This window comes from Asterias rubens, chromosome 19 (assembly GCF_902459465.1).
Source record: "Asterias rubens chromosome 19, eAstRub1.3, whole genome shotgun sequence".
Lineage (NCBI taxonomy): Eukaryota > Metazoa > Echinodermata > Asteroidea > Forcipulatida > Asteriidae > Asterias > Asterias rubens.
The window spans coordinates 230,841-252,330 of NC_047080.1; the positions used below are offsets into that span (position 1 = coordinate 230,841).

At 37.9% G+C, this 21,490-nt stretch overlaps 2 protein-coding genes across 2 annotated transcripts; one reads left to right on the top strand and one right to left on the bottom strand.

The window, feature by feature from the left end:
- Window positions 1-571: 571 nt before the first annotated feature.
- LOC117303102 (phytanoyl-CoA dioxygenase domain-containing protein 1-like) lies at window positions 572-11,000 on the top strand. Its single transcript, XM_033787190.1, has 9 exons — window positions 572-702; window positions 1,684-1,824; window positions 2,359-2,434; window positions 3,895-3,998; window positions 4,651-4,735; window positions 5,559-5,684; window positions 6,170-6,289; window positions 6,819-6,945; window positions 7,484-11,000. Exons 1-9 carry the CDS (start codon window positions 676-678, stop codon window positions 7,527-7,529), a joined length of 852 nt encoding a protein of 283 aa, XP_033643081.1. The 5' UTR covers window positions 572-675; the 3' UTR covers window positions 7,530-11,000.
- On the bottom strand, window positions 10,170-15,685 carry LOC117303101 (LIM/homeobox protein LMX-1.2-like). Its single transcript, XM_033787189.1, has 5 exons — window positions 15,478-15,685; window positions 14,968-15,089; window positions 14,485-14,562; window positions 12,968-13,064; window positions 10,170-12,275 (listed from the first exon to the last, which is right to left on the bottom strand). Exons 1-5 carry the CDS (start codon window positions 15,629-15,631, stop codon window positions 11,851-11,853), a joined length of 876 nt encoding a protein of 291 aa, XP_033643080.1. The 5' UTR covers window positions 15,632-15,685; the 3' UTR covers window positions 10,170-11,850.
- Between the last annotated feature and the right edge of the window lie 5,805 nt (window positions 15,686-21,490).

Consider the following 21,490-nt stretch of genomic DNA (forward strand, 5'->3'; position numbering starts at 1 on the left):
ACCTCCAAGTTGATTGCTATGTGACCGTGTAACACCTTCAATATTATATTGTGATTGGAACCACAAACTTTCAATTCAATTCAATTCAATTAATTTATTTCATCACAGATTACATGTAAAAAGTGAAAATTGTTTTTCATGTGTGCACTAAACAGACTCAAATTTGGCACTTATAGAAAAACAAAAACATAACATTTTAAAAACACAAAATCTGCGTTTCACTTCGAGTATCCTTTCCCTCATTAAGTTTAGGCTCAGAGCAGTAGGCTAGATTAGAAACAGGTTCTGGTGTGTAATTGATTGGTTATTGGTTCAATGACGTAAAAGCCCCGTCCCAAAAGCAGTGTTTTGATTGGCTAAACAAAATTGCCAAAATCGAGGAGGGCAAGGTCCAGTGTAGACTTGACTCAAGTCCCTGTAACGTCAGAAAACTTTTGTAAAGCCGGTCCCTCAACCATTAGTAGGCTTTTGATTCAAAAGAGGGCGCTATCGGAGGAAGTTGAATCAAGTCTAGGCGTCCGGTTGCGCACGTGCGCATCTTTCTAGTGTGTGTATACATAACAATGTTTTCACGGACGACAACAACTTAACTGGAACCAACAGGCGGTCTTTTGAGATCTCTTAAGAAATAGAATACGCCATAATTATCCGAAAACGTGTGCGAACAAAATAATTATGGCAACAGACGAACATATTGCAAAGGTAAGTTTGCATTGGTGTGTATTAACTTGTCAATATATTGTTAAATTGATTAAAAAACAGCACTGTCACTGAATTTATGCACTGAGTTTATTAGAACGGACTCGGTTTGTCACTTCATCCGTGGTCATTGCTATGCTCGGATAACTTTCCGTATGGCGCCACCACTTTTTCACTCATTTTTACAAAAAGGGATATATCAATCAGGTAAATTAGATACTATATTATTTTATTTCGAATAAAAAAGTGGTGGCGCCATACGGAAACTTTTCCCTATGCTCTTTTATGCAGTATGATGTGTGCATAGTGCTTAGTAGCTAGTGTTACGTGTGTGGTGTGTGGATCTGGATCTGGATCAATATTCTCAACGCTCTTACTAGAGCAAAACGAGAAGAGTGAGTGTGCGCGGTGTGGTGTGTGCAAGTTGTTGTTGTATTGACCTTATGCCTTATGGAGGTCGCCATTTTCACCAAAGTGGAAAAGTTTCCGTATGGCACCACCACTTTTTCATTCGAAATAAAATAAAATAGTATCTAATTTACCTGATTGACTGTCCTTACTCGTTGATATATCCCTGTTTGTATTGTAAAAATAAGTGAACAAGTGGTGGCGCCATACGGAAACTTTTCCAATAATAAACCTGGGAAAATTTGAGGCAATTGGTCGTCGAAATTGCGAGATAATAGGCCGCTAAGGCCTAATGAAAAAGAAAAACAGTCTTTTTGTCACACGTATTGTGTGCTTTCTCAGTCTTCAGATGCTTGACCTCAAAATTATTTTGTGACTTGTTTTACTCATTTCTCAAAAACTACACAACCTTAGTTAGTAATATTTTAAGGGAAGCTTTTCACTATCATTATCTTCAAACCCTGTAAGTTTAATGTAAATCTGTGGACATTTTGAAAAAGTACCCGAATCCTTTAACAAAACATTATTAATATTATGTAATAAAACAAGCTTTGTTATTTTTACTTTCTTATACAGTTCCGCAAAGACGGCTATGTGGTCATCAAGGACTTCCTTAATGCAGATGAAGTTGATTCATTGAAAAATGGTTACCAAGACATTGTAGCAGCTATGGACCCCAAGGATCACACACTAACAGTCTTCAGCTGCAGAAAACAGGTTTGACAGAGACACAAACTCTTAGTCTTATCCTTTTAAGATAGTCTTGGTGCAAGACCTCCCTGTTTTGTATTTTCAAGACTCATAAAAGTTGCCGCCATGAACCGCTAGCGGTCCATGGAGTGATAAGGCCCTCTGTTGTTGGCAATTCATGATGGGACGGACTGCAGACTTTTATTAGAAAATTATTGCCACATCTGGTCCTTTTTGTAAAAGGAAAAAATCTATCTACCTTTGCTGTGCATTTTTGTTGCTAACTGATGTACTGTTTACAACTGATTTTTTTGACAAAATAATGTTGATCTGAAGTACATATGAATTGACATAGTTGTCAGGTCTAAAAATAACTCATGGCATCCACAGCAACTGCAGAGGTGCCATGTGCTTTTACTGTGGTGCCCTTCCCAAAGTTCCAAATCAAACTATTACTGCCCCTTAGTAGAGGAAAAATTGCTGTGCCCCTTCAAGATTAATGCCTGAGTTGTGTTTTGTTGATGAGACTTTTGCAATGACAAGTTTTACTGTTTTACACAGACAAGGGATGACTACTTCTTGACCAGTGGAGACAAAATAAGATTCTTTTTTGAAGAAGAGGCTGTTGGTGAAAATGGTAAGCATGTAAATGTTAGTATACAACAAAGTTAACATGCAACTATATCACTTCAAAAAGTGGTAGCGTTTTAACATGCAACTATATCACTCCAAAAGGTGGTAGCGTTTTTACATGCAACTATATCACTTCAAAAGGTGGTAGCGTTTTTACATGCAACCATATCACTTCAAAAGGTGGTAGCGTTTTTACATGCAACTATATCACTTCAAAAGGGGGTACCGTTTTTACATGCAACTATATCACTTCAAAAGGTGGTAGCGTTTTAACATGCAACTATATCACTCCAAAAGGTGGTAGCGTTTTTACATGCAACTATATCACTTCAAAAGGTGGTAGCGTTTTTACATGCAACTATATCACTTCAAAAGGGGGTAGCGTTTTTACATGCAACTATATCACTTCAAAAGGTGGTAGCGTTTTTACATGCAACTATATCACTTCAAAAGGTGGTAGCGTTTTTACATGCAACTATATCACTTCAAAAGGTGGTAGCGTTTTTACATGCAACTATATCACTTCAAAAGGTGGTAGCGTTTTTACATGCAACTATATCACTTCAAAAGGTGGTAGCGTTTTTACATGCAACTGTATCACTTCAAAAGGGGGTAGCGTTTTTACATGCAACTATATCACTTCAAAAGGGGGTAGCGTTTTTACATGCAACTATATCACTTCAAAAGGTGGTAGCGTTTTTACATGCAACTATATCACTTCAAAAGGGGGTAGCGTTTTTACATGCAACTATATCACTTCAAAAGGTGGTAACGTTTTTACATGCAACTATATCACTTCAAAAGGGGGTAGTGTTTTTACATGCAACTATATCACTTCAAAAGGTGGTAGCGTTTTTACATGCAACTATATCACTTCAAAAGGGGGTAGCGTTTTTACATGCAACTATATCACTTCAAAAGGTGGTAGCGTTTTTACATGCAACTATATCACTTCAAAAGGTGGTAGCGTTTTTTCCCGCAAAAATAATCTGTAATTGGAATTCACAATATGAGAACATCTCTGACTGTAACACTCCTCAACCTCAAATTCACAATATGAGAACATCTCTGACTGTAACACTCCTCAACCTCAAATTCACAATATGAGAACATCTCTGACTGTAACACTCCTCAACCTCAAATTCACAATATGAGAACATCTCTGACTGTAACACTCCTCAACCTCAAATTCACAATATGAGAACATCTCTGACTGTAACACTCCTCCACCTCAAATTCACAATATGAGAACATCTCTGACTGTAACACTCCTCAACCTCAAATTTTGAGTGATAAAAACTCAAATATTCCTCAATAACCACCTTACTTAGAAGTGAAATGCTTCTCAAGTTGCGTTATACTATTGAAAACTGCTGTGTGTTTACCAAGCAAGTTTTTATTGCCATTAGTTTTAGGAGTGAATACCAAACGTATTAGGTTAAGATTGTGTGCTTTGGTTTCCAGGGGAGCTGAAAGTAGACAAGTTTAAGTCCATCAACAAGATTGGCCACGCCCTGCATGAGTTGGTTCCAGAATTTAAGAAGGTTACCCACAACAATAATACACAGGTTTGAGTTTATGTATTCTCTTACAGTAATTATTCCTGCCTGAATGAACACACCCTAAAGGAATAAATGCAGGTTTTCTCTGCATGAAACCCTTTAGCGCACAATAAGTTAGTGCCAAGTCATGTACTCATTGAATGCGGCACGGAAAGCGACAGGGTTCTCTACTGTACCTAGAAATATTTTGATATTCCATTGTGATATAGTTTCATGTTTTAGAGAATGAAATTATGTTTTGAATGACTTGAGATTCAAGCTGTAGTGTTTCTGGTCAGCAGAATGTGGGTTCGAGTCCCAGTCGTGACACTCCTGTCCTTAAACAACACTTAACCATGATGCTTCGTCCTTTGGATTGGGACGCAAAGCCGTAGGTCCTGTGTATTGTGTAAAGCGTGTAAAAAAAACCAGTGCACTGTTTAAAAAGAGAAGGGTTCACCCCGGTGTTCCTGGTCAGATCGGCAGCATGTTGCACTACAGCACCTTTTAAACCATGCCATGGTGTTATGAACTAATAGATGGTATTCTTCAAAAGTTTTGCTCCACATAACTAGCAAGACAAAATAATGAGCACTTTGATGCTCCTAGGAGTGGGATTAAGAGCTATTATAAGAATCTAGTAATATTATTATATGCCTGTCTCTCTTTTCTTTGTCAGGATGTTGCCAGGAAACTTGGTTACAATAAACCAGTTATTGTTCAGAGCATGTACATCTGTAAACAGCCTAAAATAGGCGGAGAAGGTTAGCAATCTTTTGTTGGGTACATTTAGATGTATTTACACTGGATTATAGTCATTTTAGTTTGAACAAAGAAAGTGTTACTATTTTGACCTGTGTAGTCCGGATTAAAATGCAGGCGTTATACGAACTGATCTATCTTTCTCTGACGTTGGCGATTCCCACTCTTTTGTCAACATCTTTGTTTCCGGGTTTCCTGTCAGAAGCCATTCAACCTGTAACTGCCATGTAGCCATGGAAAACAACCAAGAGGATCACCTTAAGGGGGTGTAACTTTTTCTTTCAAATATCAAGTCATAAACCACAAGCAAAACTGACTGGGTTAACTTTAAAATATTTTTGGATTGAACACAGAAGAGTTTACTAGAACAGGATTTGAACCTGCAACCTCGAGATTGTGTCAAAGAAATGTTTCCTTGTATATGGCTTAAAGATCATTAAATAGATAATTGTGGCCACGTCATCAGAATGTAGGTTCACATTCTATGCCTAATTATCCTTTAGATGGTCACACAGCCAAAGATCCTTGTCGGGTGTAAGAATGGGCTCTATGTTTTCAACAAGCCATGAATTTCATCTTAGAGAGGACAAGGCCATTTTGATTTTGCAAAGGGAAGTAGAGAGACATTTAAAGGGGGACACCAAGGCCAAGACCAGGGGCAACGGAGGCCTGGCCTTCATGCCAACACAAGAATTGTTTAAGTGAATTTGGGGAAAAGGCTTGAATTTTAGTCCGTGTTAAAAATTGAAACAGCTCAAATGCTGATTGTGCACATACTTCTTTCACTGACTATATTTAATTAATTTTTGTTTTGTTCACATGTAGTGCCGTCGCACATGGATGCCTCCTTCCTTCACACAGAGCCTCTTAAACTCACAGGGTTCTGGATTGCTCTTGAAAAATGCACCATTGAGAATGCCTGCCTGTGGTTTATTCCTGGTTCTCAAGACAGTAAGTTTACAGTTGTGACTCATTCCCTAAAATTCCTTTTCAGATGTTATTGAACCCTATAACAGTTTAATGACTCTTAGCAGAAAACTTACTTGGTAAGAATTAAAACAACCAAAGGGTTCCAGTAAACCAAAGGTATAGTTTCCCAGTGCACTTGTGGAAAAGAGAAGGGGTTCGCCCCAATGCATATTTGGCCACAGCACATTGTAAGCCATTACATTGTGCTATGTGAAAGTAGTAGGTGTCATACTTAAAATTTAACCCCACCTTGCAGGAAAATACTAAATTTTGAAGCGCCTTGAGCAACACTGAGTCACGGATATAAGAGCTATAAAAGAAGCCACTATTAATAATTTTATTGCGCTATATTGTGTAATTTTAATGTTTTTATCCATTCTGTTATTGGCACTTGCGCTGTTGGGTGTGCCTGAAATAAAATAAAATAAAATAAAAAATGTTTATTAATATTATTTGTTTTATTCCAGCTCCAGTCCATTCTCGTATGATTCGTAATCCAGAGGGAGGAGAGCCATCTTTGATCTTCACTGCCCCAAGAGAACTTGACAGGGATCCATCGCTCTTTGTGCCAGAGGAGGTGGAACCCGGTACGAATAACAAACTTTTTTGTAAATTTTATTTTTCGTCAGGGCAGGTTTGCAATGTTAATTTCTCTTGAGTAGTGTAAGACCATACTGCCTCTAGCTACTGGGCAACCTCGGTAGTCTAGTTGGTAAGACACTGCTCTAGAATTGCAAGGGTCATGGGTTCGAATCCCACCGAGTAACATGCCTATGATATTTTTTCACAGGACTCGGGAAAGTACTAAGTATACCGTGCTAGCACACATTGGTGTATGGGTAAAAACCAAATTAATATTCTTTATCCCCATAAATTTAACATCTATTATAAGACTATACTGGTCAAAATGTTGAGTTGTCAACCAGTAGAAATGAAATTTTCACATTAAGTTAAGTTTTATTGTAAATATTAATAATTATATTAAAACAATCAAATAGTAAAAAAAGTTATTTGTTCCCTTTAAAAATGTATAATATTCTTACTCCTTCAAAGTGCTTTTTGAAATGTTTACTCTGAACTCTGTATTTAGGGAACTTTCATTTTTCTTATTTTCAGGAACTTGTATTCTAATCAATGGGCAAGTCATTCACAAGAGTGAAAAGAACTGCTCCGATAGATCTAGGCACATCTACACTTTTCATATCAGTGAGTCGAATGATACCGAGTGGTCCAAAGGCAACTGGTGAGTCAAGTGTTTTCAACCATTTGTTTATCGCCTAACACACAAGGCCAGACGGCCATTTCAAGGTGGGGGCTACGCTAAACTGATTTGGGCTATCCACCCAAATCAAGAGCTACCAGGGGCACATTGTCACCTACGCATGGGGCTAAAACAGGGCTGCCCCTTCACAGTCCGTAAGGATGTAAGCTTAGGTATTATCCACTAGGAGCCACCTACTCCTGGGGCTGAAACAGGGTTACCCCCTTTACAGTCCGTAAGGATGTAAGCATGGGTATTATCCACTAGCAGCCTGGCTGGTAGAGCAGAATGCACTTTTACCTTCACAAGTAGGAGTGAAAACAAATTCCGTCTTGAACTTGGTACGTTTTGGTATTCTCAGCCTAACAACTTGACAATAGGCCTGCTTATTGATTATGAAAGTTACTAGAACAATTGTTTCTGTGAAATGCATTCTTGAAGAGGTGTTATTTCTGCAATGTTGCGCTGTTGGTCTGACACTATGTGTTTAGTTACTAAAGATTTCTCTTCATTTCCCCAGGCTGCAACCTACTGAGGCACTGCCATTTCCTGAGCTCTACACATAAACATCTGTATGTATGATCCTTCACCTTTGACCCAGTTCAGATCAACAGCTGAGTGTGTGTGAGTACAGCAGGCGTTGAGTTTCGTTGAGTTACTGTTCAATCATCCATTCATACATCTGTTGTTATTGATCACAATTGAACCATTAAGTTAGAGATGTTTGCAGTGGCAACGTATCGTTGGTTGTAAATATGTCTGAAAGAGCATTTCTGGAGATGATCAGTGCATTCTGAGTTGGTTCAGCACCAACTCTTTTTAGAGGCACCAAGTCTCTATTAGGGGAAAGCTCCATTAAAGAAAGAGGCCAGAACATTACATCCTTTTCATCTTTACCAAATCACACCATGTAATGCCCCTGGCAGATTAATCCTGCATCCATTAAGTTTAAAGACCCAAGTAATAACAATGTAAACACACTCACGCACTGAATAGGATGTACAGATTCCAGGTTTTGGTGGCCAAACTTCTTTAATTCTTCAATGGAGCTTACCCGTAATAATGCTAAGGATAGACTTCCATGATGCTGCAGCAAACTTCTCTAGCTTGTATTTCCACCAACTTTTAAGTTCTACTAACCAAAAGCCATATAAAGGGATGGTCGATCAGAAAATGTTCATCTTATGTTTCAAGAAAATGTTTGAGAAAGACAGATGGATTTCAAAATGAGCTATGGTAGCTATTGAAATGTTCATTTTTTTAAGACAGAATTGTAAACAAGGGACCTTCACTTTGGCGTTTTGAAGTAGTAATTTTTTTCAAAGAGGTGATGGTTTATAATTCATTGAATAACTCATTTGTTACTTACTGATTCGTTACTTTAAATTTAAATTTGTAAATTTAACTTTTAACGTTCAAACATTAAATCTTATAGGCTCAATATTCCATGCATGTTACTTCTACGATAATTTGTAACAAATTGCTTGATTGTATTAATGTGATTCATTATTTTATGTTTTATGTTGTGCATATATGCTCCTGCACTTTATGTTATATAAGTGTTAACATTATTATTATTTTGCGATCAAAATATTATTTTTTATTTTTTTAAAATTCTTTTATTCCTCTTTCAATTGATGCAGATGAAAATAACATTATTAATATTAAACGGGTTATATAAAACAATGAAATATATTTTGTTACCAATTTGTATATACCTATGACACTGGAGAGAACAAGTACGGACAATTTCTACTATGTTGCACCCTTGCTATTTTTGGGGTATATCTTAGCAGATGAGAAATATTGCTACTATTAAAGTTACCCATCAATTATTACTGACATTGGGACCAAACAGTGACTCACATCCAGTAATGTACTCAAGAACTACATGTACAGAACTATAGAGCACCTTGGACCAATTTTATAAAGTTGCTTGAGCAGAAAACAATGCTTTTGTCTGCTGAGCAGAAATGAGCAGGATATCAGTCACAAATTGTACATGTGACATGGTAGTTTGGTTGGTAACTTCATTCTGGTAGGCCTGTGCTAAGCTAATTGTTGTGCTTAAGCAGCTATTGAAATTGGGCCTAGGAAGCAGTGTGGCCCAAAATATGTATTTAAAAAAAAAAAATCTCTGAATATATGATATTATGGTATAAGAAAATAAATTTGTGTAAATGGTGAGTTTCTCGGCCAGGTTCCACCTTGTTCTCAAACCTCCATGAATATTTAGAAGTGGAAAATAATGTGTTTTGTTGACACCATCCTAATTCTGTTCATGCTTGCTAAGGTTAAACCCTGACAACCCCATGATCATTTGGTTTGATATCGTAGTTTGTCTTTCATATCTTGGAACCAGTCATTCGTATCCAAGCTGCATCCAAGTGGTAACTTGTTGGGCATCAAGATACCATCATCTGGAGGCATATTGATAACAGGACCTTTCCTAGGTCTTGACTGAGTTTGATTGACTCAGTATTGCAGAAAACCAACACCCTCATATTCTTTTAGGGACAGGCTCTCGAGTTTGCAATAGTCTAGAGGAGTTTTACTTTCAGAGTGTGACCTAGTTGATATTGATGCAGTTTATCTCACACTTCGGACAGTTTTATTTCCCATTTCTAAGAATTGTCAAAGTTTGCAAGAAAGAACATGTCATACTGCAATTTGAGGGACAATATATTCTTTGATCGTAGAAAAAAATTTCTTGACGAAGCCGTGTTTGATCTGGGACACAGAGCACTGTTTATATCTTTTCCATATTCCATGAGCCCGTTTGTGATAAATAATAATCTTCAAGCAAACATTGATTTTTGCTGTATTTTTGACCGCGTGAGGGCGTATACGACCCGAATTTACGTGACGTAAATCAAGTAAACAAACTGCGGTTTATTTCATTGTTGATATTATATTCATATATTTCGTCATCGGTTCAAGAAAACGGTATACAGACAACTCAGATAAGATGGAACTGTAATATTTTGACGCAAGAAAATTTCCCGATGAAAGCGCCCCCATGCGGTCAAAACAATGTAATAATTAGGGCTGTGGGTGACGCTTTACAATCCTGATATTGTAACTTAAACAGTAACTTAAACAGCGCGCTTTAATGGTTGTGAGTTGAGTTTCAAATGTTTTTTATGAGGAATGGGTCTAAGTTAATAACACAAGGGAGTTAAATGAACAACAACAGAGACACACAGTCATTGTTCTGGTAGGAGTGTTAGGAATTTTAATTAACACCTGTTGGCTTGTTAATTAATTACCAAAAGCATAATCTGCCTGTAAACTGGCAGGGAAAATACACACAAGTAAATATACAGATCTATGTCAATCCTACGTAAAAGTTGTTCAATGCTCACGTGTTGAATATTCATGAAGCAGATTAGGTAATGAATAAATTAGTGAAAGTACAATAACAGAGAGCACAGAAAAAACATCTAATATATATACATTAATAATAAACTTTGTATAAATGGCTCATCAGCCTTTTTTAAACAATAAATAGGTCCTTGTGGAATACTTTTTCTCTTTTTAAAAAATCTTTAAGATAAATAATTATGTTAATTAATCAAGAAAGCAAAACATTTTTGTCTGACCGAACAATGGGCGCAGGGTTTAAGCAAATTGTTAAAATTAAGAAAGTCAAATTTAACATAAGAACAGACTGGCAGTGTATATCTGAACTTAATTTATTCCTCCATGTTTAAGCCAAAAAGGGAAGAATAATTCACAAAGGTAAAAGCTCCATTATTGGTATAAACAGAACACTATTATTAATATCGGTAATATGTAGGCCTAACTTTGAATTTGTTTTCAATAAATTAACTTCCCAACTTGTCTGCTTGTTTGGAAAAGAAATTGTTTTCCATAAATATTGGTACTCTTAAAGTGTGCTGTTAAACTTTTGAAAAGTTCAAAAAATATACACTACAACATATCTGAAGAGATTTTTGAAGCTTTCAAGACGATCTAAAAAAAAAAAAAAACTTAACAAAAACAAACTTGCTTGATCAAACGTTTTTTTATGTATATGTGCGCCAAAAAAAAGATCGTCTTTTGCACAGCAAATTGTGGAATATTCTACTAAGACATTAAATCCCTATGGTTTGAAAGATTTATAATAAAGAATCATTCTATTTGCATAGGCCTACACATTCACAGAGACTGAGAAAGAAAAATATGACAGAGTGATTTTAAAAATTAGTACAATATCTAGCCCGTTGGGGCTGCCTTGTTTTTAAACATTAATACAAACTTTAAAGGATGACGCTGTGATTGTGCGCACTGTCTCTCTCTACCTCCCTCTTGTGCCCGATTATGTTCAACTTGTCTTTGTATGAAGCTTGTCGAAATTTAGACTGGTCCCTTGTCCTAATCCGCAATGTTAATGACGGATGTTTTTTTATGTATATGCCTACACATGTACGGCGGATTTAGCTGCGAAATTCCAGAACCATAATGGCCATGCGAGGTCAAAGGTGATTATGGACGTCACTCGACGGCAGATCTCTGGCGTAATTTACGATCCTCGAAGTGTGACGTCAGATGGTCAGGCTAGTATGTAGTGATACTGTGTATATCTACCTTTGGTTGATGTTGAGTGTTACCAGTGGCTTGGTTTTCTGCTGTCTTTTGAAATGGCAGGTTCTGTTGTAATATTTACAGTTTTTTTTTTATAGAGATGAGTTGGACGCATTCTTTATGTTGTAAATCGGGGGAAGTGTTACTCCAACTTTGAATCCTTGAGAACAGCTTGTGGAATGGGTTGAGGAGGAAAACTGTCCACAACAAATAAATAAATAAATAAGTAGTCCATGCAAATATACTGTATACCTATATTACAAGAGGATTGTTATTGGTTTGAGTTGAGGCACTCAGAGTTCATTCAATTGCATTGAAGTAGGAATCCTGCATTGAATACAGTTTGTCGATAGGATTACTGATGCCGAGCCTGTGGTGCACCATACCATTTCCCTCGCACTCGCTACCGCTACTGTGCAGAGAGGTACCCTGACTCGTCGATATTAAGTCATCGTCGATACCGCTGTCTGTGGGTGGGGGTCCGTCAGCCATGAACATGTGCTCGTGGTGGTACATCGGTGAGGTGGAGGTCATCCCCTGGGGTGGTGGGATGGTGAGTGACATGGAGGACTCTGGGTACGGGGGAGGGTCGATCATTGGTGGGGTCATGTGTGGGGTCATGCCCTGACCCATGTCAAATTCATGGTTGCTGAGGTCATCGAATGAGAAATCATCATCGTCGTCATCCATCTTGACACATGTGCTGTCATCACTGTCTGAATCGTCTGCAAAGTTGAAAAGAAATTATCTCATCAATACAATGATTTAAAGAATTTGACCTACTGGTGCCATTAGCCTTTTTGAGATGGTGGATATCCATAGGTGTGCACTGGCTTATAAATAAAGTTTACTCAAATCCAATGATATCATAGTGCTGTGTCTAATAGGAAACTTTCCAACGCTAGGTGGCAGCAGACATACCGGGTAAATTTCCATTGTTTACGTAGTTCTGAACATGCGCATAATTCTGAGAACAATGGATTTACCCGGTAAGTCTGCTGCCCTCTATCGTCCCAGAAAGTCTCCCATTACAGAATACAGTCGTTGTGGCAGGAGATTCTGCCCACGTACGGCAAACTTCTTCGGATGGCGCCCTCTTTTGAATCACACTGTAGCTTCTGCAGCGCTTGTTTGACTTCTTGCCATTCGGGGGGACGTACACGATTTCCCTATGAAACTGCATTACTTGTTCAGGCCTGGAATTCAACGGATATATCTTAGTTGGCCTTGGTGCCCCTTCAAAAGCTGCTGATACACTGGGTCTGCTTCTCTGCACTAGTAGACTGACAGTGGTCTTGTAACACACCCATCTTGTTATAAAACAGCTTAGGATCTACCAGGTGTTTTTTGTCATCGGGCAATTGAGGAGATGCATCGAAAATGTGTTAATTTAGTTATTGTGTAAAGATCGTCTTACCATCATTCTTGTCCTTGTTGCGTCTCCGACTCTGGCCACTCCTTCTCTGAGCTGCCGCTTCCTGCTCCGTCATATTCTTCCGGGCTAATTTCTTCATCTTTAAGACAAGAGAAAACATTTTCATTAGTCTTTAGACAATCACACATCCTATCACTTTATGTCACACAAAATGTTGCCGATAACAGGTATGATTTCCTTCCTATACTTGAGTCTGATTTACCTCAGAAAAATCAGCAATTTTGTTGTGGTCTGAAAAGTCCATATGTCTACCATACTTGTAGGTCTGTAGGTCAACCCTTTATAATAAATATTGTGAAATTCGGATCATGCCTTTGATAAGTAGTTATTGTTTTCATTATTATAACTTGCATGTTTATCACGTCGGGAAAGTTGTGGAGGTGATCGCATTTAAGTTGACCTCACAAAATATTGAAATTGGATAACAATCTCATATCTGGCTCTTAGCAATATAACAAATAAAGGTTGCTAATATGCGTTAATTCTAAAGAAAACCTAGTTTGCAGAATTTTTACACAACGTGCGAACTTGCAGTACAGAAAGTGCTAATAAAGCAAAACAAACGAAACTAAGAAACAAGCTCGAAAAACACACACATTCTAAGGCTTTCACTCAACAGTTCTCCACCGTTGCCAAAAACACTGGACTACCATAGCCTCTTGTACTTATTATTGATATCAATGTATATAATTTAAAAACCTTACTGAATATACTAGCAAGTTTCAAAAGTAAGAGCAGACAAACCACTTTGTGGTTGAGACACACAAATTTTGCATTGAGTTTATCGTCAGCAGCCTATCTGTCAATTGTACTGGGATGTTTTTTCAGACGAATTTCTCGTCAAGGGAACTCGGCAAACTACCATATAAATGCCAAGCTGGCAACAGCCAATCTGTCTCAAAATCATACGCACATTGGTAATATTTGCACCAATCAAGAAATTGTGATTCAGTTACTGGACCAAAATACTTATCTAGTCATTTTAGGAGTGTTTTTGATCAAGACAAAGGAAGAAAGAAATAGCAGCAGTGTTTAAAGAGAAGTAGATGATTCAGAATCTGATTCTGAGTTTAATAGTTTCCTAGTTGATAGTTTTCAGAGGTGAAAGGTTCAGAGTTTCCTGCGTAACATGTAGCGAGACAAGAGGCTGGATGGGAACCCACTAATAGATGATGATTGGACAATAATGTTTGTCAACACCAAATGCATACATACTTCAAATCTGATTTCAGTCAAAATAGTTTTGAAAGTAGACGCTCAAATCTATTAGTTTCAAGAAACTCAATAGCTATGAGCCAAAAGCTTCAAATTGGCATAGTTGTCAATCATAAAAGTGTGCCCACTGCTTTATTTTTCATGAGGTGTTGTCTAAACATCACTATCCCTACATCAGAAGTCTGGGAACCCATCTCGTTTTTAATTTTTTTTAGAAAGCTTGAATTAATGTGTGAATTAAAATTACTTTTTGTATTCAGGATGTCTCCTGTCTCGCCCCTCACCTTAGCTCTTTGGTTCTGGAACCATACTTGTACAACACGGACACTGAGTCCTGTTTCAGCTGCAAGGGACTCACGTACCTATAGGGTGAACAAAGACAAACCATTAATTAAAACAATGTCTGTTTACTTTTATCCGTTCACTGAAGCTGCCTTGTCTTGGTTCGCGTTTTTATAAAAGCAAATTTTGAACCTGTTCGGCGAGATCTGGTGACAATAGCATATAGTTATCTACCGCCCTCTATTGAGTTAATGGCAACACAAGAAGATCTGTTTTTAGCCTTAAAAATTCATACACCAAAGAATAACACTTTTTGAGAGCATCTCAAACAATATTTTATGTTGTCCATAAATAAAAATAATAGAAAAATTGAGGGATCAGCTGAAAGCATTTTTTTCACAGGGATATTTGCTTCATTCTGGATTGTATGATGTATTAAAGATGATGTGAACAATTACAGAGACTGAACAAAAAACTTGTCTTACTTTTCTGCAAGGTTTGGATGAGACTTCAAAGGATGCCTTGAAAGCTCTTCTCTGTTGTGTTGTGAGAATCGTTCTTGGTCTCTTGGGTCCCTTTCTACCATCAGAACTTTCTTTACGTGAAACTGAAATAAAGAAAATACAGTTCCAATTAGTTTTGTTGAACCTTTTGGTGACTTCATTCATTCCTACAACAACGTTCATGTTTAAAAAGAGGTAGTTTGACCAGTCCCAGCAATCTTGACCAGTCCCAGCAATCTTGACGAGTGTCGACTATGAGGGCAGCAGACATATTTCATGTTTTTTACATAAAAATATCAAAGTCAATTGAAGAAATAGTTTTAGTGTTTTGTGTACTTGATTGGTGAACTCTTTTCATGTAGGCCTATATTTGGTTTGTGGTAACACAATGTGTATACTTCCTTGCTGGGTGGATTATGTTCTTTTGAGAACTTGCTTTACTATATTATTATATTCTTCGATTCTTCGACTTTTTTCGGAATTTCATCTTACCTTTTTGCTCAATAGTGCTCTGTTCTTTTGTGTAGTCTTCCTTGCAGTAGAGACGATTCTCTTTCAGTACAAACTCATCTCCTTTCTTGAGTTGTTGCCTACAGATGACACACGTGAAGCATCTTAGGTGATACACGTTGCTAAGTGCCCGCATCACTAGTTCACTAGAGGGAATGGATTGCAAACAGCCATTGCACTTTGTTCCAAATAACCTACGTCAAAAGAAAGAAGATAAAGACAAACAGGGGGTTATTAGAATTGTTCATCAACTGGATATTTTGGTCAGCAAGAAGTGGTTAGGAATGGTAGTATTTTTATTAGTAATACACAGTGGATAAAGTTTTTACAATACCACGCGCACCACCCAGATACCTTGATAATAATATTTAAACAAAACGTGATAAATTTAAAGGATATTCATCTTAATAACTCAAAATGTAATAACATTTGAAAAAAACTTTTAACAAACAATGGCCAGATTGTTTTAACAACCACGTTCTATGATACAAACAAAATATCGTTTTAAGGCATACGTGTACGCTACTCTGTTGTGATTTTTTACCCAGTATTAATACGTTTATGCCTGTGTCGTGTGTCAACTCTTTTAGCCTCACATGCGACGTGAGATTTGTTGTTGTTCCGCACAGAGCAAAATAGCTCTTAAAACAGTTCATGTGTAATTATTCTATTCACGCTCCAAGAATTAAGCCTTCCCACCCAAACAAAAGATATATCGGCTGGGTTTAGAAGGGATCCTACAGGGGTGTCTTAAGGGGTCACAAAGACACAAGGGAGGTGCTGAACAATAGACGAGGTTTTGTCTCAGCCCTCAGGGGGAGCGTTACTTAATACCCAGTGAGCCATTATTTGCTGTTGGGCCTAAGCGGATTGTTGCGTGAGCATGAATATATCAGATGTTGCACAGTTCGATCATGGTGGGGCAGGTTTATATAATGATGATGCCGTCTTGAAACAAAGAAGGGAGGACTTTGGGGTTTAAGAGTGGGTTCTTTTCTTCTTGCTTTCTTTGTCTTACTGTTTGGGAGTTGATCCTATTTACGGATTGCCTTATTTGTTTCACTAGTTTTAAATACAAAACGACTTTGAATTCAGCTAATGCTCAATTCGCAGTGTTTTTCTTGCAGTACAGGTTGAACATGAAGATCGCGCATAACTTTATTTCGAGATATCGGAGCATGCAGGGACAATTAAGTTGTATTGTATTGTATTTGAATTTAATTGGAAACGGGTAGTCCTATTTACAATTTGAATAAATATAATTCTACTTTATTGTGAGTTAAACAGTCACAAGTAACCAACTTCTGTTCACATGATACCCCGATGTTTTAATGGCAAGCAATTCCCATCTATTGAGAGCATTTAATGAATTTCCCAGTCTCCCTGTTCCAATATTCCCTGACTGTTCATTCTGCGTGACTTCCTGTAGCCAGACAGCGCAAGATGTACAGATCACGTGGCGCTTTAATGTCTTTATAATCTAGTAAGAACGCTACCTTTCAAGTCACACGGCGCGCTGCTGAGGCAGAATCCATGCTTGCCCATTGTTCATGCAATTAGAACCCATTGTGGGCCTAGAATGCAGTAAGTTGTCCTGCTTGATTCTCAGAGCAGCACCAATGATCATACCAGCATGCTTGATTTGACATTCATTTGGGTTCAGTGTCCACTAAAGCCCTCTTAAATTGGCAAGATGCTGCAAGTGTCTTAATACCGCAGGCAGTGTGTGAGAGCAACAGTGATTTTTGTTTCTTCTTCTCAGTGCAAATGAGTAATTAAGGATCCCTTTATTGTTGCAATTGTTGTCAAACAAGACTTTTGCCGTGTCCTTGTGTCTTTGGCAATAACAGATCGTCAAGATTGTGCGAAAGCAATATGTGGGAATAATTGAGCAATTAACATCACCTTTGTTGTTATTTATTGATTGCCTCTTTTGTTTCGCCTTGTGTGTAATTATCTTGTGGTCATCTCTCGCCAGCCAGTGATTGATGTTAAATTGAACCATTGTCTGTAAAAGACCATGGAATTGGTCTCGTACCAATACGAGGGCTCAATCACAGGCTTGGTGTCAGATTAACGTGGAGTAATAGCTTAATTGAATCTTATGGTACATGATGTAAATCTGTTAATTGCCACCTTACAGAAGACTTCACAAATCATCAATCATCATTATTTTTATTGACCAAAATACAAAATCCCTCCAATCTGAGGGAACCTATAGGCTCGAATACCAAATTTTCTCAAAAATATAACATGCCATTGTTGAGAAATTTGTGTACAAGAAATTATATGATAAATTCAAGATTGCCTTGTATAGATGTTGCCAAGCAAAAAACATGTTATACTAGTGAGATGTTCAAAGTGTTACATGATAATAAATTGTAGTCGAAGGTTCTCTTGAAGCAATATATCTCGCTAAAAAGCAGGTCCCTGAAAAATCCCCCCCTGTTATTGGATATGACGAAAACACAAGTTCAAAACTGGCAATAAACTCAAATATTTGTTCATATTGCTTGGAAGATGCTCTGTCCGTAGAGTTGTCAATAATCCACACTATTTTGCAGAGTGGCCATGCTTCTATGCCTCTTGCTTTAATACCAGCGATTCGGCAGGAAACGACACAAAGGTCATCTCCATGGTAACACATCTACCATAAGGCATTTAGTTACTTGTCCTGTCACAAAACCCTCGCAGAAATCTGCTTTATTGCACCGTTAATAACACATACTTGGAATTTTATGAAGGGATGGTGCAATAAGGCAGATGTATGACAAAGATGGAACTGTAAAAAAACAGAACACTTTGAAATTGCAAACAAATGAAACATTTTTCACGATGCACAATGTTTATTTACTGATTCCAAAATGTTACCGAAACACCAATTTATCTGCATACAATTTTACCCCTTCCAATGACAATTTACATGCTGTATTTATGAACATTCTTTGTTTGTGATACATTTTATATAAAAAACATGGAAACAAGCTTTTGCTGTGATTCGTCACAGCAACAAACATGGACACACGCTTTTGTTGTGACTCGTCACAGCTTTAAACGCATTCACTACCCTTCTTGAACCCCCCCCTTTCCCCTTCTGCGTCACGCCCCTTTCCTGATATATGAATAACCTGTCCATATATTTGGTTATAACCTGTAGTTTTACAAGTTGATTGATGAGTTGTGTTTCGGGCCACAAGGCTCAGAATTCATAAGTGGAGACTGTCGGCTCTGTGTTCAAGTCTAATATATCTTGCTCAGTACGAACTATATGGTACACATCATACCTGTTCTGTCATATTGCATTTCTTGTTGTCATTCGTAGTTCGTTCGAAAATTGCGGCCAACATAAAATGTTAACGTCGAAAGAGTGATGTATAGTGCAAGGTTTATTCTTGAGTCAAGACTTCGTCATTGTTAGCAGCGTTGATTTAAAGCCAATAAGAATGTGACCGTTCGTTGATCAATAAAAACCAATATGAAAAATGGCTGTGATGGTTATAATAGTGAGTATGATATGTGGGTTTTTATAAAAAAGCCCAATTTGTGAGGTGCTCGGATTCCAGCATAGCTATCATAAGGAAACATCTTGTTTGATTTATGCACAATCACGCTCGGTATATTGAGCATAGCCCCTGTGCTCTGTCGTCATCCATCTTAATTAATCCTGCCGTGTCCGTGTTCCGCGGTACGGTTTCCACAAGCTTCAGCGTCTACCAGGCTAGCACACTTTTTCGCACACACATATGCAACACGTGTCTATTGTGTACGGATCTCTCTTGCCATGAAATCACACATCCGATCTGGGGATGGAAACTCAATGGCCCATGTGGCTGAATGTACACGTAGGAGTTAATACAACAACCACCGCCAACCAGGTGTAAGGGTGAAGTCCACTATCGTAACGCCTCGCCGAGGTGCTTGGAAAACGGGAATGCAACCGCTAGGGAGATGCCGACCAATCAGAAGCTGCCGTAACGCTCTTAAGGTGCCATCCAAGAGGGATGGATTGAGAAACTGAAAACACAGCCAAGGCGCTGCAAGTTTGTTGTCCATAGGTTTGAAGACTAACATCTGGGCAAGCTGGCATAACACCAGTACCATTATGAAATGCTTAGCTCCTCTTAACGGCTACTTGAAGAGCCAGGGATAGATTCTTTACTAACCCATTAAGAAAATGTGTACCAACCACTCATACAGCTTCCCATAGAAAGACATGGCTATACTATAATATATAAAAAAGTGGAGTCCACTTGTTTGTGTTGTACAAACTTGAGGGAAGGGTTGTTGTGGCAGACTGCATCTTGTCTCCACTTTTCTTAAAACTTTCTCCCGTCTCATATTACTCGCTCCTCCTGGACAAGGATTGTTAAAACTAAACCCACAATTCAAAGGAGTTGTGCATTAAGAAATTCAAATGATTATGTATGCACAAGTTGGTGTGTTCCAATGTGAGCACTGCTGTGCTTTTGCCGCATCTTTACCTTCCTCCTGCGTCTTATCTTCATCAACTGATTTATCAGATTGCATACATTATGTCATTAATCTCGGACATCATGAAACCCAAATATATTGTAGAATTTGCGATGAAAATCCCAGTAAGACTGGTCACAATGTGCCGCGAAGCTGTGTTGTTCCCCCAATTCAATTTGAATAACTGATAAGGTTCGAAAGGGGAAAAGGTACTGTTCTTTGCATACATTAGAGAGGAGAAATCAAAGATACATAAACCAGAGATGATTTTTTTTAAGGTTGGCGGCAGTGTGGAACAAGGAGTGTTATCTTGGGAAAACTCTCTTGAAATTACATTTTTTTTACGAAGAGATGATTATTTAAACTCCTTGCTTAATTTGTTAATTTGGTAATTTCCTCCTCTTTTTGGCTCTCTTGATATTTACTTAGTTTGTTTTCTTCGTTCATTTTTCTCTAGGAGTCCAAAGTTTTGCCCAAGAAGGTGAAAAAGGTAAAATCTTGATAAAATATAGAAAATGCATACAATTTCAGCAGTGACAAGTTTTTAAACCTCTGACCTTTGTACCCTCATCATAATAAATCCTATAAGATGTACACACAAACTAACCTCATTTCAAAAGGTGGTCGCATTTTTGAGATATCACCAAAAATCCAGAGTGAATATGTCTACGGAAACTTATCCGAAATGTTTTCGGGGGCATAAAAACTGATATGTTTTAACATAACCGCTTTATTTCGAAGTGACAGCTGCTGTATTAACGGCTTCTAACCAAACGTTTGTATTGTCATTAAGTTTAAGAGTGATTACCAAACGTACATTCCCTTTAAAACAAATGGGAGAGTTGTTCCTACTTTAAAGTAAGACAACTTGTACCATGGTCCCCCATATATCATTTGATACTTAAGCAGTCTCCTCTCAGCATCGAATTCTTTATTTACTTCTTAGAGTAGGCAGGATAATCTTCATCTTTGATTGTTACCATGACGACTGTTTAGATATTCATTGTTTTTTTCTGGTTTCCCTGTGCTTTACTGCCATTCCTGTTCTTAAAGCTTTTGCATTTCCCCATGTAATTTCTCTTTCTCTCTCGATAGGCTCTTTGACTTCTTTTCTCCTTTGGTATTAATTCTTGTTGTGTTTTATTATGACTTTCCAGACACCTTCTCTTGTCACTCTGTTCTTCTCATGTTCCCCTTTGATCATTGTCCCTACTTGGTACCATCCTCTTTATTCCTCTCCTGTGAATTCAACCAATTTCCCCCCATCATTGTCAGAATCCACATCAACACCCTACCCCTGTCCATCCTTTACTATCGCCTTACATTAAACACCACCCTTTGAAATCAAAAAACCAAGGCGGCCGCATGGGAATTTTACATCCAGTGTGTTCCGTCCTGCAAGATCCCCTTTCCTAGAGGATGGGTTGAACAAAATGTCGTCACCAAAATGATGATCAAAATGTTTTGCAGGACTGGGTGCTTCAGGATGGGCTTGTATTTCAGCAACGGTTGACACAAAAAAGTA

Coding starts and splice junctions, on each gene's coding strand:
- LOC117303102 (XM_033787190.1), top strand. CDS start 676: ATGGCAACAGACGAACATATTGCAAAG. Junction 3,999..4,650: donor CCCACAACAATAATACACAG/GTTTGAGTTTAT, acceptor TTTCTTTGTCAG/GATGTTGCCAGGAAACTTGG. Junction 5,685..6,169: donor TATTCCTGGTTCTCAAGACA/GTAAGTTTACAG, acceptor GTTTTATTCCAG/CTCCAGTCCATTCTCGTATG.
- LOC117303101 (XM_033787189.1), bottom strand. CDS start 15,631: ATGCGGGCACTTAGCAACGTGTATCACCTAAGATGCTTCACGTGTGTC. Junction 14,563..14,967: donor CATCCAAACCTTGCAGAAAA/GTAAGACAAGTT, acceptor TTCACCCTATAG/GTACGTGAGTCCCTTGCAGC. Junction 12,276..12,967: donor CAACAAGGACAAGAATGATG/GTAAGACGATCT, acceptor TCAACTTTGCAG/ACGATTCAGACAGTGATGAC.